The 21,304-nt window shown below is 32.3% G+C and overlaps 1 protein-coding gene across 9 annotated transcripts in view; it reads right to left on the minus strand.

Annotated features, from left to right (window-relative positions):
• Nucleotides 1-21,304, minus strand: part of Kiaa1109 (KIAA1109 ortholog) — a 199,439-nt gene that overhangs the window by 145,395 nt on the left and 32,740 nt on the right. For all 9 annotated transcript variants that reach the window (XM_013515292.1, XM_005386777.2, XM_013515295.1 and 6 more), the window contains 9 exons: nt 16,004-16,184; nt 13,565-13,646; nt 12,979-13,172; nt 11,040-11,119; nt 8,772-8,922; nt 6,925-7,081; nt 6,356-6,434; nt 2,355-2,446; nt 985-1,102 (listed from right to left, as the gene is read on the minus strand). In XM_013515292.1, coding sequence (XP_013370746.1) covers nt 985-1,102; nt 2,355-2,446; nt 6,356-6,434; nt 6,925-7,081; nt 8,772-8,922; nt 11,040-11,119; nt 12,979-13,172; nt 13,565-13,646; nt 16,004-16,184 — 1,134 coding nt within the window. The remainder of the gene's footprint in view (nt 1-984; nt 1,103-2,354; nt 2,447-6,355; nt 6,435-6,924; nt 7,082-8,771; nt 8,923-11,039; nt 11,120-12,978; nt 13,173-13,564; nt 13,647-16,003; nt 16,185-21,304) is intronic.

Raw genomic sequence — 21,304 nt, forward strand, 5'->3', positions numbered from 1 at the left:
AGCTTTGTAAAACCATTTTATTGTGGTTTTTTTCTCCACTTACTGTAGAAAAATCTAAGCGAATTTCATATTCCCAGGAGAAGTTTTAGTGTCTGACTTTTACAGCTTTTATTCTTGCTCTACATTATGTTTATCATATCACATTTATACAACTAACTTCACCCAACATCAAAATCTTTGAAGAATAATTTCATCTCACTAATAAGTGGCTAAGTGGCTTAAGAATGGTTTTTGAGAAATATTAAGCATTCTCTCACATAAGATGGATAATTTTTCTTCCACAGTATTCTTCCAACAGAAAGCAACCCAAACATTATAACCCAGCCTGTCTGTTCTAAAACTGAACCAATATTACCTTTAAGAGTCATCCTTCCTAGGGAATTAAGTTTTAAAGGACTCTAGAGTTATTTGTAAGACTGTTTTTCCTTTGAAAATAAAATGTTACACCTGCTAGATTTGGGAGTTGAACACTTAAATATGAGTAGGTACCACGACATGCTGCAAGAAATCAAAACTTTTTTCAACTACTAGTAAAATCAATTTAATTATCCTTGCCAACAGAAGAGTAAATAGAGACTCTAAACATAAAAATAACATGTTTGTCTATTGAATACACTACTATGGATCACAATAATAAAACAAAGTAACAAAGCTATGCTGATCTCAATTTAAGGAAAAGACAGACTGGTTTCATCAGCCCCATCTACCTTCTACTAGACTAATACAAAGTACTTGGTTAAATTGAGTTCTTTTCCTTTTAAGCTCAACTTTGGAGTTATATTTTTCTTGTTTATATTAAAAGAGAACATAAAATGTCTATATTTAAATTTTATTTGTAATATTCTCAGCCTAAAACAAATTGTAAATGTACAATAACATAAACTGTATCATCAAATCGCTATACTGAATTTAAAATTAGAACTTACTGAATGTAAACAAGTTCATCATGATAAATCTACTATAGCTGTATTTACTAGAAAATACCTGTAAAGAAGTTCTTCTGTGCAAAGATGAAGTGGTAGGTGGCTTTATAAACCTCTAATTCACACTGCCATGTCTGTGGCATGTTCCATATTCGGGGATAGCTAGCATTGATATGAAACTGCAAAACAAGTGTTAAGTAAAAATGTTACAGCTTTAAACATGACACTTAAAAATATTAGAAATACAGTCACACACAAGGATGACTAATTAAAACATTTTCCTACTGATCTGAATAGAAATTCCTTTGAGATTTTAATATTGCTGGCTGAAAGTATCTCTGGTTATCCCCAGTTCCTTGAAATATTAAGCTACTATGTGGTCAAAAAACTTTGAGAATAATGTAAGACTATACAGTGGTACAGTTCATGAACTGAATTCACTCCATGATTCTGGTTGCCACAGAACTGCAACCAAAATTGTGGAAAGAATTAACTTTGTGAACCAAGGTACCACTGTATTTTTGACACTGCACTCTACCTAAACTAATGGGGTAATAATTGATGTCCTTAATTCTTGTTAAGAGGCCTCATCTGTTAAGTGACAGGCTCAGCATCAGCGAGGGTGAACTGCAATGTATATTGTCTCGAAAACTGGCATTTCTACAAATCTTGGCATTTCTGCAAAGGAAAAAGCTGCCTGTCTGGGAACAGCACTGACACCCAATCCTATTTATTAGCAATAGTTCAATAATTCATTACAATGCTGAATACGTCAGTTTATATTCATAGTATTTTATAAATCTTAGTAATTGAGGATTTCTTTTCTCTTAATTTATATATAAGTTGCAGGAAAAATGTATGTTAAAGACAAGTAATTAGAAATGGTATAGCTCCATTCTAAGTAAATAAATTTTCTGTGAATTTCACTGTTCTACATAGTGCTTTTTGCTATAGTCATTCCTGATTTTTTAAAAAAATGTGCTCTATCAGTAAGTCCCCAATCTGCAATATTAATCATGGGCACTTCAACATGGTTTGTTTCTGATATGGAGCAATTCATGGTATCAATAAGATTTTTTTTTTGTTTTACCTTATTCTTCAAGTGAAAAGTACAGATCTTCCTTAGAATTTAAGAGAAAATTTGTCCAGCCATATCATGTCCTGTAAAAAATATTCTAACAACTTTTCACATTCTTCACTGCTTTCACTTCACTTCCCCATACTAGAAGTATGGCAACAACGAGATGCCAAAAGGAGTCCACAAGCACTAGAAATCTACCTCTGTTCCAAAAGATGGGATAAAGGCACCTCATGGTTCTCAAGCAAGAAGACAGATCACTTGTGATTTCCTGGTTATTTACATTTTACATCCACAAATTAAAACCAATTTGTATCTCATACAAGAATGCATATCATATATTACAGACTTACTGCTAACATTTCTGCTTCTAAAAGAGTCCGATATTGCATGCTGGTAGTGGCGTCAACATGTAATAGCTGTCCTTTAATTGCAGGAATGTACCCTAGTGGATTGAAACAGAGAATTTAACAACTAGAAAAAAACTAAGCAATTAAAAATTTGGGAACCAACTTCTACCACCAACAAAAAAATCTCTGCAAAATGGTGATCAGTCACTATTTAAACACATTTTAATGACAGAGACACTGCAAACATAAACTGAATCTTTCTCATTTTTGGACAGCTCTGAAGGAAGAAAATTCCATCCCATGGAATATCTGTCCTGATTTTGCTTTCCAAACTACAGTTATATCTTGGTACTCACAAAGGACAGATTCAAGGACTACACCCCCATATCAAAACTTGCAAATGCTCAAGTAATAGTATTTTCCCTATTAACTACACACATACTCCTACATTCTTTACCTCTAGATTAATTAAAATATCTAATATAATAATGCTGTGTAAATATTTGTTATACCACACTGTTGGGGCTGGGGATTTAGCTCAGTGGCACAGCACCTGCCTGGCAAGTGCAAGGTCGTGAGTTTAATTCCTGGTACCAGAAGAAAAACAAAACCAAAACAAAGCAAAAAATACCACACTGTTTAGGAAATGATGAGAAAAAAAGTCTAAACACCTTCAATACAGACATATTTTTTTCAAATTTTTTCAACTCTCAGGTGATTGAATCCATGGATACATAACCCACAAATATAGAAGCCAAACAGTACATATGTACTCTCTAAAAAAAGCTTTCAGCTAAAACAATTCTCATTTTTTTTTTCAAGAATACACATTTTCATCATTTTTGATTACTCTTTCTATAAAGTTTCTAAGCAATATCTATTCCTCATGTAATGACACTTTCCCAACCATGCAGCCATACTTAACAAAAACAGAAAGGTTAGACTATTATATTTCCTTTTTTGATGATGTCCCCTCCTAAGAACACTAATTCTACACTCATCATTATACAGGTAGTTCCATATTCATTCTATTCGCCTTTTGTTTGTTTTTAATTTCTCCAAGCACCTGAATCTGAAAAACATGTTAGATTTATTTGTTTGGAATCATATATTGTTCTTTTCTAGGCCCTCACTTCACTTTCCCTGCACACAATCATTTTATAAGAATCCTCACCTTTATACCCATGAATGTAATTGGGCTTTCTTTACCCTTTACTTATTCAGAATGTAGAAACTGCCACAAACTTGTACTCAAAATATTGACAGTTTCAGTCCTCAGCTGGTCTCCGTTTACCCCAGTACACAAATGTTATTTCCTGTGATTATCAGTTCCAAAAAGGTAGAAGCACTTCCTTAATTGAGCCATTAGCAGTTTTGTGCAATCTCCAACTACCTTTGCCCTCTGTGATTTTACATGCTACAATTAAGACCTTTTAAAAAGATGCTTCTTGCCAGGTGTCTGCTCTGCATCAGCCAGTCCCAGAATACTTCAAGCATTTCCTTCAAGACTCAGTATGATTATTCTTTTCAAACTAGCTAATACAATATTTAGTTCTTCACCGAAACAGCCACAAAGTTATAGGAAAGAATACATTATTCCATTCTCAGTCACTTTTGATTGTTTAGATAATTCTAAACAAACAAATGCACACAGTATCACTTTATGTTAGCTAATGAACTTAATGAATCTCTTTGGCTTCTTCAAAAATGAGCACCGAAATTATCACTCTGTCTGGTTTCTTCATACACTAGTACCAAAAACACCCCTCTGCCTATTTTCTTCATATATAGTCCTGACACCAAAATAAGAAGTAAATTACATAACATTTGTTATATTTATGAATAATAATGCTGCCAGTTAGTGATTTTAAAAAAATATGGATAAGTTGCTATTCTGTTCACACTCAAGAAAATGAGTAAGCAGTAACAATTTCATTTTAACTATTTTCAATTACGAATGTAATAAGAGCATGGGATAAGAAGGCAAACTGAAGAAGCCTATATAATAATTTAATAAATTTAACAAAAAGAATTTACACCATTAAATGTCCAAATTTCAAACACATAATGAACTTATACTGTATTACCTCAGACAAAACTAGGTATGCAGAAACTATTTAATATTTTGAGTATGAAATGTTTTCCTTTATCAAAGTTATGCTTTTCAAAGTATGCAGCTCACATCGTGACAAAATCTACTGACATTATAATCTAAAGTAAAGCCTATCAGTAAACTACTATCTATCTGACAGTTAACTGAGTTCAGCACTAGAAAAACAGAGACCCTATGAATGACACAACACCTGTTCTCACCATGCAACAGCCGAACAGGAAAAATATATATTAAGCAAATAATGCTCAATCCTACAAAACAGATGTATGGGCTGTAATAAAAGAACAGAATTATAAGATCTAACTTGATTAAGATATTGTTGTCTCTGTGCTCAAATAATTCAGTTATGCAACAACTTAATAAGTATAGGTACATGAAAACATCAAAAGGGTCCCGCATCTGCTGTAAGAATGTAAACTGGTACAGCCATATGGAAAATAGTATGGAGGTTCTTAAAAATTACCACCTATGACTCAGCAAGTCCACTATGAAATAAATAAATATAAATATATATATATGAAATTAAATCAGTATATTCAAGAGGCATCTGCACCTCTATATTCACAGCATCCCTATCCACAATACCTAACAAATGGAAACAACTAAACTGTCCATCAACTGGAGAATGAATAAAGAAAATGTGGTACTTATAGAATACTATTCATCCACATAAAAGAATGAAACCTTGCCATTTGTGACAGCATGGATGGAACTGGATGTCATTATGCTAAGCAAAATAAGCCAGGCAGAAAAGATAAGTACCACATAATTTACCAGTATATGGAATCTAAAAAAATTGATCCAACAGAAATTGAGAGTGCATGGGTCATTACCAGAGGTTGGAGAGGCTACCAAAGAAAGTGGCATGGGAGCGATAGCTAAATGACTACTGAGTTATACATAAACAAGAATAAGAAGTTCTGATGTGCTACTGCAAAGCAATGTGGCTACTGACAATAATAATGTGCTGTATATTTCAAAAAGCTGGATGAAAGGATTTTGAATGCTTTTATTGTAAGGCAAAATTAAATGTTTGAGGAGATAGACATGTTTACCCTCATTTGAACATTACACAATGAATACATGTATCAAAGCATCACATGGTACAGAACTTCAAAACAAGGTGAAATTAACAATGATTGTTATATTACATATTGTTATCTTTAAAGTGGTTACTCAGATAACCAGATATAGGCATGAAAGATTGATCAAACAATTACACATTAATTGTTCCTTTCAATAAACTAATACAAATTACTAATACAATTACCTTAGCTATCTTGTATGTGTGCATATGTGTATATATTTTTCCCTTCTTTTTTTCTTTTCTCCTTTCCCTAATCCCAATTGTTCTTTCCTATTTGAGCAGTTTCTTTCAAATTCCTACCATCTTGTTTAATGAAGCTCTGTATCATTTCTAATTTTTTTTTATTACTTGTATTGTCTTTAATTGTTTAATCAGTCTTGCATTCTTACATCTGGTAATCTGAGCAACTTCACTGATGATAACAATATGTAATATGACAATCACTGTTAATTTGTATCATCTTGTTTTGAAATCCTGTATCTTTTTTTGATTGTTTTTGTGTTGTTTTGTTTTTGTCTTCACTGTTGTTACTTTATTGTTGGTACTCCACAGATGTATAAAATTTTATGTTTGTATGTATTGGTTAAAAACTAAATTTAAATTTAAAAAAATAAAAATGAAAATAAAAAAACTGAGAACTAAAACCCACCTAGTATGCATGAGCCCTGGGATTTGACCCCCAACGTCATTAAGGAAAGAAACATAAAGAAAAAAATCTATTAATGTTAACAAGACTAACAAACTACAATACTTATATATTAATCATTAGTCATTTAAAATAAAAAAGTAATGATTACAACTTACCATTTTCTTCAACTGTCATTGGAATATTAATTTCTAAATATGAGCCAGCTCCTACATTTACATGTACTGCATTTGTTTCCTAACAAAAGAAATAAATTAATTCATATAAACAATTCATTATTATATTCCCATCATCTTTCCTTTTTAGCTATTATCACAGAAGAAGTACAATTTTCAATAGTATGAGACATTTTATTCCAAAAAAAACAAAATTTCTACCAAATTCCAAAAAAACAAAATTTCTATTTTATTCCAAAAAAAACAAAATTTCTACCAAATTCCAAAAAAACAAAATTTCTTCCAAAATTACATGAAACAGTTTAGCCAGGTATAAAAGAGAAAATAAACAAGAATACAGCATAATGGCCTAATATTATTATTCGTTTCTTTTCATTATTTGACATTTAATAATGGCATGGCAGTAAGATATATCCAATTTCTGGTGGTGTGAGAAGAAGCTCATGGAAATGAATCTAAGTATAGGGTTAATCATCAGGAAGTATGTACTCTGGAAAATAATATTCAAATTTTAAGCACCATTTTCTATTATTATTTTTTACAATAATTACCCTATTTTTAGTAAACAGCAAGTCAATTGTAGCATCTGCAATAATATTCATTCGCAGTTCAAAAGCAAGAATTTGTCTTGGTCTTCCAGGCTGTGCAATTTCAGAAACTTTCAGAACTTGATAATCAGGTGGAAAGAAAAACTTCCATAGACAATCTCTATATAAGGAGGTAGAAAGCATAAAGCCATGTTATCCAAAATTTCCTCTGAGAAGGAATCAAAATCACTATACTAACTTTACATTATCATTGCTATCTCATTTGATAATTAGAATATTTTCTCCAACCCTGTACACGTCCAGAAATCAATGAGCTTTGAGCATTTGATGGATATACTGTTATCTGGTGAAACAGAGCTAAGTCCAAATTTGACTACTGAAGTGTACTGTGAAAAATTAAAAGCATTCTACAAATCTATCCTTTGTTCACCTAGTAAAGAAACATTTGACAGAGAATACAGAAGTATAAAAAGAACTCGCAAATCAAGAGTCAATATCAGCACTTTCATTTCTTTCATTAATCTATCAATGACCCAGAAGTATCTACTTCAGTGAGTCACTTGATTTATAGTTCTCTATTCAAGAAACCTAGCTCATGAATAGAAAAACTAAACTTTAAACAGTGACCACTTAAATAAAAATTTAGATATTCCCTCATAATTAATGGTACATAAAATATCCCCACCTTTAAAATTTTTCAGCTAAAAAAAAAAAAAAAATGCTCGTAGAAATAAAAATGAATGTTAATAGAATGAATAATAATTCTTCAGACAGCTGGGTATGGTGCCAAAATATTACAGTTCTAGCTAATTAGGAGGGGAGGATCTCCTGAACCACGGAATTTGAGGCCAGTCTGGGCATTCCATAACAAGACCACATTTCAAAAATTAAAAAAAAAAACAAAAAAAACCTCTTCTTTACCTCCAATATCCATATTTAATTACTATAGAATTCTTAATTACCTATAGAACCTAAAGAACAATTTTCTACTGTCCTCACACATTTGCAAAACCCCTCCCTTGCATTTCCAACACTTTTCCTTTGCCTCCATTATTTACCCCATGCTTTGCCTACTGAAGTGTTATTCCCTTTCCAAAACTCAACTCCCATGTTACCTCTACCACAGCCTTCTATAATATTGCTCTCCCCTAATTTTTAACATGCACATCAGCATGTAGCTACATTTGGAGATAGGGTCCTCAGAGGCATAATAAAGTAACAATGAAGTCACTAATGTCCTTATAAGAGACACAGATTTGTGTACAAGAACACCATGAGAAGACACAGCGAGACAACAGACATCTATAAGCTGTGGAGAGAGGCCTGGGGCACATCTTTTCCAGAAAGTCCTTAAAAGGAACCAACTTTGTTAACAGATTGATGTCAGACTTCTTCTGGCCTCCAGAATTGTGAGTAAAAATTCTGTTGCTTAAGCTTTGTCATCTGTGCTGCTGCTATAGCAACCCCAGTCCACTAAAACTAAACTGCATGTGTCTTTCATTTCTGAATCCTCATCGGCCCAACAATTCCCGTCATATAGTAGAGGATCAATAAGTAAACTGCTGTTTAATTATAAGAAAAGACAAAGGAATCAATAAATGTTACTCATTCATCATTTTTTTTAATAAATTTACTTTTCCTTTAAAGCATACTTTTCCTTTAAAGCAAACTTGCTGTGATTTCTGTGGTGTCTCTGTAAGTTAATTATTTGGAACAAAATGTCTAGTGAAAACGTAATATGCCACAATAAAGTAGTTTATAAAATATACAAGGTTAGTTTATTCAATAAACATGTAGTATTAAGATAATGCATTTGAAAGACTTATTAGAAATATGATTTGCACAAGTACCTCTGCCTATCGGCCCATGGTCCATAATTAAAATCTGTTCCTTTACCACAAACTATATCCAGTCCCCAGCATGGAGGTAAGTCTTGTAATTTGCAGTCTTCACTGCTTATTTCTCCTTCAATATTTTCTTCTGTTTCTTCTGGAACAAGTCCTATATTCAGGATTATACAATATAAAGACAGCTACTTAGAATGACCATTAACAAGTTTCCTTTCATCAGGAGTTCTAAATTGTTTTTGGCTTAAAAAATATTTATACTTTTAACAATTATTAAGAATCCCACTCGAGGCTTTTATAGGTAAATGGTCACAATTAGAGACCATACTCATGAGTGAAATAAATCAGACATATATGTGCAAGCACCACATTGTTTCATTAGTGTAAAACCTGAAAGAGTTAATTTAAACTAGGAGGTATGACAGACATTGTGAAATGATAGGAAAACACTCAGGCTAAAGGGCAACTGGGATGTGGGAAAAGAGAAGGGAAAGGAGGAGAAATTTTGTATGTATGTATATACAGGATAGTTAACATAGTTGTCCTACTGTCTTCTTTCTTTGTTGAAAGAAACTGTCAATGAGTCCTTGATTGATCAATATTGCATGTCTCTGTTTTCATGAGAAACCACTTTGAAGATATCAATATGTAATACAAGAAGCATTGTTAATTTCCTTAAAAAAAAAAAAATCCCAGAGTTTTGGGGACTATATATAGCAAAATCTACTGTGTTTAAAATTAATGGCCATGCCTGGCTTCAGAATTAAAATTCAGCAAATTGTAATAGTACTGCACATGTCAACATAATGAAAAATTTAATGAAATTTAATAAAAATACAAAATATGAAAATTACTTTAATGAAAACTAAATGAAGTTTTCATTTGGTTTTAATGAAAAGAAATTACATTTTCTAAAAAACAATTTAGCAAGAAGCATTGGTATTATCATTTTAATAAATTTCCTTAATGCCTAGCTTAATAAAAAACAGGTATATTCTCATAGCTGCTTCTGCATTCAATCTGTTTAAGGATCTGAAGAGAATCTGGCCTTGCCTAAGGAGGATTATTTTAATATCTTGAAGATAGTCTCCTTTGATCCTACACCAAAATGTAACAAATGGTACTTTCTTAAAGATTAGTTGCAGTGGAAAATCTAAAACTGTGTCACTGAACTTCTTACTCTCTCTTATGTTAAAATCTACTGGTCTCTCTCACATACTAATCTTTTACCCATATGACATTGTAACGTCATGCATTAGTAATCTGGAACACAGTGGTGCATCAAGTTATGCAGTTTTTCCCAAATGTTGACAAATTAAACATTTTTAAAAATCACATTTAATACCACTTGTAGTTCAAAAAAGCTGTTATTATAATGCTGTTAAACAGTTCCGAATTTTCCAAAATTCTAATTTTTATATGAAAGCTCAATACTATACTTTGTCTCTATGATTACTCTTTCGAGTTAAACTGATGTTCCACAAAAAAAAGTGCAGCTTGAAACTCCATCACAGAAGTGTGTTTCCTCAAGACAACAGAATACTTTGTTATGCAGAAGTGTTTTCGGTGTACTTCAGGAAACTTTTAAGAGACACTGACACTTGTAATTTTACTCTGAATGAGTGGCAGTGCAAAATATGATGACTATGAGCTTATTTAGGAACCACTATTTGACCCTAAAGCACAAGGAGCCTTACCCATCAATGCTTCTGCATCATCAGTACAACTGTGAGTATGCTAAGAAGACAAGCAGCAGCCTAGCTTGTTTTGATACAATCCCACTGGAAAGTATAAAAAGTTCAGAAGTATAAAAATAGCTCATAAAAATCTAATATTTAGCTACCTTGATCAAATGGAAGTTATGTATCCACCATTGTAACTAGCTAAATTTTGATATTTAAATTTTAAGCCTCAAATCTAACACACTGATTTTTTTTCCTAAGCTAAACAGAAGAAACTACCTTAACTATCACAACACTCCCCAAAGATTTTCACTTGTGGTAATTTGCATCCTCAATTTTTGAAGTATATCTGAGAAAATGTTACTTGAAGAAAAGACTGCAACTTGTTCTCTTTTATCCTAAAGTATTGAAGTAATATTCAACTTTTAAGAAATGACAGCTATCTTTTAGGAAGACAGTCTCACAGTCACATTTACCATCTATGATGCTTATTTATATCCTAAGTAAGAGGTTTGGAATATTATTAAAAACTAGCATTTCAAAGAAGAAACAAGTGTAGCTGTTAAATACACTTTCAAAACCACAATACCTGGTTCATCCATGTAGTAGTAAATGTCAACATCATTTGACTGCATGACTACAAAACCCTCTCCCATTAGCCTCGGTGGTCTAAAAGAAGGAGAGATGAGGACAAACTAAATATACTTACTTTAATGGTCATAAAAGGTGAAAACAGTAAGGAAAAAAACTACAAAGGACATTGAAACTTACATCTTAAATGGGAGAAAAGATCAAACAGACATCTTAACAAACTTCCCACTTTTATTCTATATTATACTAAGTAGTAAAATGGCACTGAAAATTTACTAGTAAATTAGCTCAAGAAAAGAATATTTGTTTCATAGTTTTCACCTTATGTTTTGAATGAGATATATCAATTTAAAACAAAGCTTAAATACAATGTAACAATGATCACTGGAAGGATCATATTTTGCATTTACACCAGAACAAAATTAAAATTAAGTCATTTTATATCAATAACACTAAGAAATTAAATATTATTTTATCCAGAAGCATAAAGTATAATCATTCAAAAACATTAAATAAGAAAAAAGTTGTCATTTTTATCTATATTTAATAATGTAACCAATTTCTAAGAATATTTAGTTGATCAATGGAAATAAATTTAAATCAAATACCTTAAAGTCAAATTCTGGGATAAACATTTCTCTACCATCAGTTTCCCACAAACTATTAATCTTTACTTTAACAACTCCTCTTTATTATATCTTCTTTTATATAAAAATTAACTTCTCGATCATTACATAATACAGCATACACAAAGTCAACAATTTTCTTTTACTTATGTGTCATATCAGAGAGCTTAACGAAATCTCTACACTTCTAAAGAATGAATAACATAATTTTAAATCTCTACTACAGCAAATTACAGCAAAATACTTTTACATTTTGCTTTCTAGTCCTTTTCAAAAATTCCAGATTGATTCAATATTATAACTTTTCCCACAAATATAAAATTATGTGGATACCCTACATTCCTGAAAATGTTTAACCACCAAGTCTATGACCTGGTATATCCACAGCCTAGCCAGTAATGAAAAAATCTAACAGCAAGCCAGCAAAGAGTTAGAACTAAAATGCAGTAATTATGCTTCTCATAACTTCGTAAGATATTATATTATTTATACACAAAGATAAAAGCTCAGGCATTATAATAGAAACTCCATATTTACTACACAAATTCAGTACCTCTCCACAAAAGAAAAACAAAAGAACAAACAGAGAAAAGAGAAAAAAAAAGAAAGATTATGGGAATCCATTACCCTATAAAGGTACAACATGGAATAAGATAGGAATTATGAATCTTCTGCTTCCTTGGAGTCCTAGTACACCCCTGTGTAAACATCTTAGCACACTGAGGTGAGGTTAGTACGTATCATGTATATGACATGACTTCTAAATACAAGTAATAACTATATTGAAGGCAAACAAAAAATCTGGAAAGCTGGGCAGAAACCAGTTTGCAACTTAAATATCAAATGGGTCTCAAAACTCTGCTATGCTAATGTCAACAATTTCCCATAAGAAATTTTGATTCAGTTTTCAAGTTATAGTAACACAAAATGGTATTCATGTGGTAAAAAATCTCATCAATTTACCAACTATACCTCTTAGAAAAAAATTCTACCTGTAATATGTATTTCCTAATATATAAATCTCAGGAATTAATTGCCCAAATTGTTTCCCAAGTATGGTGACAAGGAAAAACAGGTACAAAAATTATAGTTAAAATCACAGAGAAATGTATTTTAAAATACAGATTATTACTGAATAAACTACCACATTCATTTATACTTTTAGTCAAGACTAGACTGTTAACTGCTTTAACAGATTGAGAAATAGACCTAATTATTGCACAACTGTAACAAATTAAAAGGATGCCAAGAGCTCTAAATTGGTGTCTATAGTAGCTAAAAAGAAAGTATATTTTTATAAGTTTTTCTTACTCATCATTTTGAAGACCAACATATCTTGGACTAGGAACAAGCATGACTCGAACATTTTCAAGTTTTCCTTTCACAATATGCATGAATTGGTCAAGATGACTTGACGGTGGTTTTGTAGTGTAAGTTAAGAAAGCATCATCAAAGTTGATGCACAAAGTTTGAGGTTGGTAATGATTTCCAAAAGCCAAACGTCCCTTTAAAAAATTGATAAAATAGATATTAAACCATGCTATTCTGGTCATAGTTTTGTCCCCAGCTGACCTAAGAGCAAACATTTTCAAAAACAACATAATTCCACTTACACTATGTGCTATTTAAATTATCCTACGGATCAATTTATACCAGTATTTACAGAAATTTAAACTTAAGTTTAAAGCAATTTAAACATTTCTGTATAAATCAAATTTATGGTTGAAAAAACTTGCCCTAATAGAATACTGGTATTAAAATAATAGCATCATACTTTACAGAAATAGTAATTTTAAAGTTCTATAAAATTACTTTTTCTTCCATGAAACTTATATTTGCAAAATAAAAGTTTTATGTTGTAACCTATCGAACATTAATTATAACAAAATTTACTTACTGTGCTCACATTGACTTTTATGACTGGAATAAGTGATCTCCATGAAGATGTGGGGTCTTGAGATTCTGTTTTTACTTTAACTCTGACAACAGAACAGACATAAAAAAGACTTAATACCTGAGATACAGGTAACTTCCTCACAATATGCATTACTAATACCAGCTGTACAGTTTCTAATGACTATTTCAGTAAACAAAACAATGATCACATAAGAAAATAACATAAAAAGAAAATAATAACATAAAAAGCATGTTTTCACTATCAGCTTTTATATTTTTAACCATAACACAAAACTATGGTTTTTACAATAATAAGTCTGAAAGACAAAACTACAAAGTAGTTTGTAGTTTTGTATAATATATTGTCATTACATGTACTATGATGCCTAAGACGTAACCATTCATTTTACAAGACAACAAAAGCTATCACTGAATCAACAAATGATCAAGGTATAAGTCATTTTGATTTCTTCTGTTATTTCAAGCACTTCTAAAAGCAATTCAGCAACTCCTTTTCCTTCTCTTCCCCATAATCTTCAGCCAAATTAATTTCCAAGCAGTAAAATTTAAAAGGTAGACCAAGAGTAAGACAACTGGTTATAGATACAGTATACAAACTTTAAGAAACAAAAATTTCATAGCAACTTACTAAAAATTTCAGATAAAAACTTTAGGCATATTTCTTTAATAACTAGATGACTCGTAAGTCACACCTGTAAAGCTACTGCCAGTAAGATACACCTCACCCTTCCCCCTACTCTTCTGCCAAGGTTCCCTGGCTGAGTGTGATCACCATTTGAGTTACAAAACTGGATTTTTTTTTTTTTTTCATGTACTTTCCTCCCCTTTCCCTCCTTTTCTTTTCTTTGTGGAATGACTAAAGTTAACATATACAATGTGTCACACACTTACCCTTTTTATATGGTGAGAACACTTAAAAATCTACACTCAGCAAATTTTAATTGCTATTAACTATAGATACCAGTTGTACAATGGATCTCTTGAACTCATTTCTCCTAACTGAAAGTTTGTATCCTCTGACCATATCCACAACTTCGCCCCATTCTTGAGCCCTTGTTACTATTAATACACTCTCTACATCTATGAATCCAACTTTTTCAGATCCTATATATAAGTGAGATCAAGTGGTACTTGTCTTTCAATGCCTGGCTTATTTCATTTCATTCTTTTTGTTTAGGGAATGACAAGAAAAAAAGTGTATATGTTCAATGCAGATACACTTTGTTTTTTATGCACCTTTTTTATTTGCAGCTGACAATCTATGGATGCAAAACCCTCATATATTAAGGGTCAAGTATACTTCTCTCTATAGTCTTTTCTCACCTCCTCAGGGGTCAAATACTTTTCCTACTAGGCCTGTATCTCTATCAAGGTTCTTCAGCTTTTTTTTTTTTTATTTATTCTACATAAGAGATCAGCAAACATTTTCTGTAAAGACTCAGCAAACAATTAAGCTCAGTGGACTACATGGTCTCTGTCACAACTCCTCTCTGCCACTAAACCACAAAATGCCATAAACAATATGTAAGCAAAAGTATTAAGATGTGATATGTATATCTACTAACACCCTTTGATGAATGTTTTTTTGTTTTTTTTTTTTTTTGGTTTTTCTCCGGTACCAGGAACCGAACTCACGACCTTGCGCTTGCCAGGCAGGCGCTTTGCCGCTGAGCTAAATCCCCAGCCCCTTGATGAATGTATTTAAATGTATTGCAAACAGGTACTAAAACAAAACAAAACAAAAAATGGGTGGGGCTATGGTCCAATAACATTTTACTTACAAATCAGTCAGTGGGTTCTATTTGATCTGTAAATCCAAGTCTGCTAGCCCTATTATAGAACTGTTTTTAAGACAGGCTATCACAAAAATAAATAAGACAGGATCTCAGTGTGTTCCCCAGGCTGGCCTCAAACACATGATCTTCCTATTTCATCCTCCCAAGGAGCTGGGATTATAGGCACATGCCATCATGCCTGACTACAACATATTTCAAAACTAAGATAGCCTTACTTATAGAAATATATGAAGATCTTAAAGCTATACTGCTACATAAAAAGTAAATTACAGAACAATACATACCAAGTAAGGCAATATGTGACCTTCGGGGAAAAAAAATCTGCATATATACCTTATGTGTATATAGTTATATACATGTACTCAAGATAAAAATTAAACTAATAAAAGTAGTTATTAATGTAGAGGGAAACAGGACTAGTGAGTAGAGAAGTAGAACTTCTCTTTCATTAAATAATTTTATATTATTTTAATTTTTATAAGTTACATAATTATTTGTAAAACTAAAAGTTTTAATTTACAAAGAAAAATTAAGATTGTTTAGGTGAGTAGTAACAATGATATTCTGATAAAAGCAAGTGTTTAAATGACAGAGATTAATAAAATGCAAGTGAGACACTGAACCTTTCAATTTTGGTCCTTGCTCTTCCATTTTCATGGGTTTTATCATCATCTTTCTTGGGTGGAATTATTGTTGGCTCCAAACCAAACAACTCTTGCAGGCGTCCGTAAAGATCCGAACGATTGTAGACATGAAACTCAAAGTCATTAACGGTGATATATAACCTGGTTTCTGCCTTTGGATCTAAAGTTATCAATTACACAAAAAGATATGAGTCAATTCTTTTAAATTTTGGTAAAAATGTTTAGTCGAAACTGAGTTAAAATAATTCAAATGACTTATTTTAAAACAGGATTCTATTACATGAAGATATATATTAAAATAAACATAACAATGACAAAACAAATTTTAAAAGCTGGTTGTTGTGATATTTAGTATTTATAAAACAAACTGAGGTTTTAGATTCTGATTATGATTTCATGCTGACATGAAATGTCATTTACAGAGTCATAGTAAAACTTCATACTAATATAGCCATCATTTTGTACCAAAATATACACAAAAAATGTTCGACACATATTTAAATATTACATTAGTATTTAAATTTTTGCATGATAGAAACTAGGATATTTCATAAACACTTAAAAAAAAGTATTTTAAAATACTTTATGCACTGCAGACTTCAAACAATAATCCTCTCAAAGAAAAGATATAATTACATTTGGTATAAAATAGCAACACATAAATATCCATTACCAAAATGCCTAGGACCAAGAGTGTTTTGGATTATTTTGGCTACTTTTTTCAGATTTTGGAATGTGTATATACATGAGATATATCTTGGGGATGGGATCCAAATCCAAAAACAAAATTTACTTAAATATATACATCTTATACACCTAGCCCAAAAATAATTTATGCAATACTTTTATGCACCCGTATTTTCACAAGACCAATCACACTAGTTCAAGCATGAAATTTTCCACTTGTACAGGCATGTCAGTTCTCAAAGCTTTGGATTTTGGAGCATTTCAGACTTTAGACTTTCTGATTAGGGATGTTCAACATGTAGTACTTAATAAAGCCATCTATATAGTGATGGATGAGACACTTGTTTCTACTGAGAAAATAAAGTGGTATGTCACAAGTCAACAATACAGTTATCAGTATGTTGTTGTTCAATGTAAAAGCAGACACTTTTTCTGAGACATTTCCTTTTTAATATTGATCCAGGAATTTTTAATAATGTTTGAAGTTATCCAATACTTGAAAATAATTATTATTTTTTTAAAACAAGTAAACAAATTCTACCACCCGTTCAGTTTACATCTTTCCTCACTAATCATCCACAGCTGCCAGAGTCAAATAAGCAGCAGTGTGTTCAACCTGTTCAATTTTATTTTGAACATTTCTTGCACATCACATATCCAACCAAACAGCATCTTTTCACACTCAAACCTACTCCACAGTATTTGCAATCTTATCAATACCAAGCCTATTTTTTCTAGAGATTATCTTACAATCCCATCAGCTTTTCATTGAACCTATAATAAGAATCCAACAGCTTTTTACCACCATGGTCCATCCAAGTCGCTATCATCTTTTACCTATTTTGTCACAACAGTGTCCCTGCTTCTGCTCTGCTTCCTCTCCTGCATGTGCTTAATCTATTGGGCAGATCTTTTAAAAACCTATAATCATTTCATCCTCTATGTTCTCTAATTTTCCAGTGACTTCCCAGCGTACTAGAGTAACACCTAGGCCTTTCAAATGATCTACAAAGCTCTACAGAGTATGCACTCCCAACTCCTACTAATCTTTTGTCTTCCGCCCAATTCCAAGTAAACTGTCTTGGGGCTGGGGAGTTAGCTCAGCGGCAAAAGCGCCTGCCTGGCAAGCGCAAGGTCGTGAGTTCGGTTCCCGGTACCGGAGAAAAACCAAAAAAAAAAAAACCAAGTAAACTGTCTTGCTGGTGTTGGTAAAGGAAAAGAAGAGAAACAAAAAGTTCTCCCCCAGATAATCATAATTGTTCATTCTCTTACTTGTTGCATATTCCTCTTTATCCTCTACCAGTGAAGCCTTTCCTGACTTCCCTTTGTAGAAGAATACTCTCCTGTAAAGCCAGCAATACCTATTCCACTGTCTCTACTTTCATTTTCTTCAGTCCTCTGTCTTCCTCCTGCACTCCCTAACGCTATATGTATTTGTTTACTATTTGAGTCCTCCCTACCTGAATGAAGCAAAAGCTCTGTAAGGGAGGGGACTTATTTTATTCACTGTTGGTTTACTGGTGCCTAGAACAAGGCTTAGTACATATGAGAGCATATTTGTATGACAGAATTAACAGAGCATCTTCCTATGAGTCATATTGCTAAGTAAAAGAAAGATCTACAACTAGATATTAGCATGTTTGAAAACCCAATATATGGAGGCATAATAAAAGCAAGAAGAACATTTTTCTATTCCCAAACAGATCTATACAAGTAGGTATCAGTATATAATTCTTCAGGCTCATAAATAATTGAAATTTTCCTCAGAACTCCTGTCAGTCTTTTGTTTTCAAATTTATTTACAGAACAGTTTACTAATGATCCCTGAATACAATATCATGATCATTACGAATCTCCTATAAAGGCTGATGGGTCAGCAACAATGGGAAAATTAAGAGCCTAGATTTGCCCCTAATTGGATTAGCGGTTATGCATAAACAAATGGTGATTGTATAAAATGAAAACAAGGTTAGTCTCAGTGTCACCTTTAACTTGCTGGACAAGCATAAGCTTTGTTCTTTTAAATATAATAGAAATATTATATTTCTATATATAGATACATTAATTTACCAAGTATATAGCTACATTAATTTACCAAGGACAATAAGATACAAAGATAAATTATGAACTTCTAAATGTATTTTGAAAACGATGATAAACATTAAGCACCTAATACTAAAACAATATAAGATCCTTTCAACATTCCTTACCATATTTTGCTGGCTTAAAAAAATTATTCATTATTTACTGTCATCTCTCCTGCTAGAATGTAAGCTCCACTACACAAGATTTTTTTCCTATCATATTTTTGCACAACTATATCCCTGGTGCATAATAAAGTTCCTGGTACACAGGAAATGCTCAATGAATACTGGTTAAATTGTTAAATAAAAGTAATAAATAGCCTTGTGAATTTTAAATAAGATTGAACAAAATTCAGGCTGCACTAAGATATTTTGAGTGCTCTAGAGATCACTCTTTTCCCTCTAAAACTCAAGTCAAAAAAGCAGTAAATGAATAATAAGCTTTTAAGTACTAAAAAAAGCATCTCTTAGTCTCCCATTTTAAAAAAGAAACATGTACTATTTGACATCTTGTCATTTTAATTTGTTCTACTGTTTCTTTTTCACCAACATTAATATTTCAGCCAAAGAGCTATATGGTTAAACAGCCAACTGGATACCCAAGCGTGGTTAATCTCCAGGCTTACATAGTACATGTAGTTTTCAGGGTCTCTGCTCAAAATCTTTTCTGTCAGTATTTTTCCCATTTTCTGCCATCTCCAGGAGTATTTGATTTGGCAACATTCTTTCAAACCCCATGCCCCTAACACATACACACAGATATAGAGGTTGCCAAAAAGCACACAGAAAGTGGGAAAAAGTACACATAGACAAAGGCATACAAGCACACACAGAAATGGGCATATGCACATAGGCACACTTATGTGCAGATTCAGAAGTGTTCACAAAGACAAGCACACCCATGCACAATCTCAGTCATACATGCATATACAAACAACTACCAGCACAGTCAGAGTGTCATACTCACAGAGATGAATATACACAAAGCCTACATGCAAAAGTATGCCCCACACAGACAGGATACCAAATAAACAGGGGCTATCTCCAACAGGGCACACATCCTGTCTCAGACAGACAAATATCCCTCCAAACAGATAGGCACCTCTTTCAAAAACGTGTATTTCCCACATACAGATACACACACAAGCACATACCTATACACATACACATAGACACCTCCTTCAAATAAAATTAAGTTAGCAATCCCTGCATGAGATTCTCCAGGAAATGGAGAAATAGGACCATATCTTTGCAATATCATTTAGTCATGTCATGACTTAAAACCAGTAATTTTAATCACTCTGAGCCTTATTTTTCTTAACTATAAAATGAGAATGCCCTCCTCTATCTGCACCCTTGTTGTACATTACCAAAAAAAGTACTATTTTCTGGGCCAAGGATAAGCTCAGTGGCACAATGCCTGCCTGGCAAGCATGAGGTGCTGAGTTTGAGTCCCAGTACACCCCCCCCCAAAAAAAAATGAAACAAAACTAGTCCCTTTCTCCTTGCAGATAAAATTTTGGGGGGTCAAATAAAGGAGGTACAGTTAACCCTCTGTTTCCATGAGGATTCCACATCTGGGGATTTAACCAATAACAGATTGAAGAAAATATGTGGAAAAACATGCATGTGTACTGAACATAGAGAGACTTTTTTCCATATAATGATTCCCTGAACAGTGTAACAAATATTTAAGCAACATTTACACTGTGGTAGGTATCCTAAAAATGAAGACAAGATTTAAGTAAAGTATATGAAAGGATGTCTATAGCTTATAATCAAATACTATGCCACTTTATATATGCATCCTCAGATTTTGGTACCTACAGGAGGACGAGAGTTGTCCTAAAACCAATCCCTGAATGATATTATGGGTGATCCACACTCTTGAATCACACTTTTTAAATAACCTTCCAATTCCAATTGTAACACATTTATAATACTAATGAAGCAACACATCTCTCATACAATGTCTCACACACTATTCCTGGCATTTTATTCAAAGCATCACTTTTAATCCTCACAACCCTAACAATTGGGAGCCTAAGATTACCCAACTACAGAAAAGTAAAGTGAAACCCAAGTTTCTACATACTGACTCAACTATAAAATTACTTATCAATTACATTAATGTATGCAATGACTATTTCAAAGCAAAAATTAATGTCATTGGTTTTTAAAAATAGAAACTTATCCAAAGATGCCACTTGTTTTGTAATACTGTATGACAAACTGATCAATCATCAAAGATGAAATGCAGGACTCAAGATCATTAAATTCTTTTTTTTTTTATTTAAAAAATAAAAGGAAAACATATTAACACACAGACATCCATTTACAAAATAGAATAAAAACAATACAAACAAAACAGCTACAGACAAAGTTAAGGAAATGAACCATGGCTGTTCTGTTACTTATTGATATCTTCAAAGTAGTTTCTCAGGAAAACAAATAGACATACAAGATTGATCAAACAAGTAATCACTAACTGTTCCTTTCTGTAGAGCAA

Source organism: Chinchilla lanigera, unplaced genomic scaffold, assembly GCF_000276665.1.
Source record: "Chinchilla lanigera isolate Chin_1 unplaced genomic scaffold, ChiLan1.0 scaffold00027, whole genome shotgun sequence".
In the NCBI taxonomy this organism is placed as follows: Eukaryota; Metazoa; Chordata; class Mammalia; order Rodentia; family Chinchillidae; genus Chinchilla; species Chinchilla lanigera.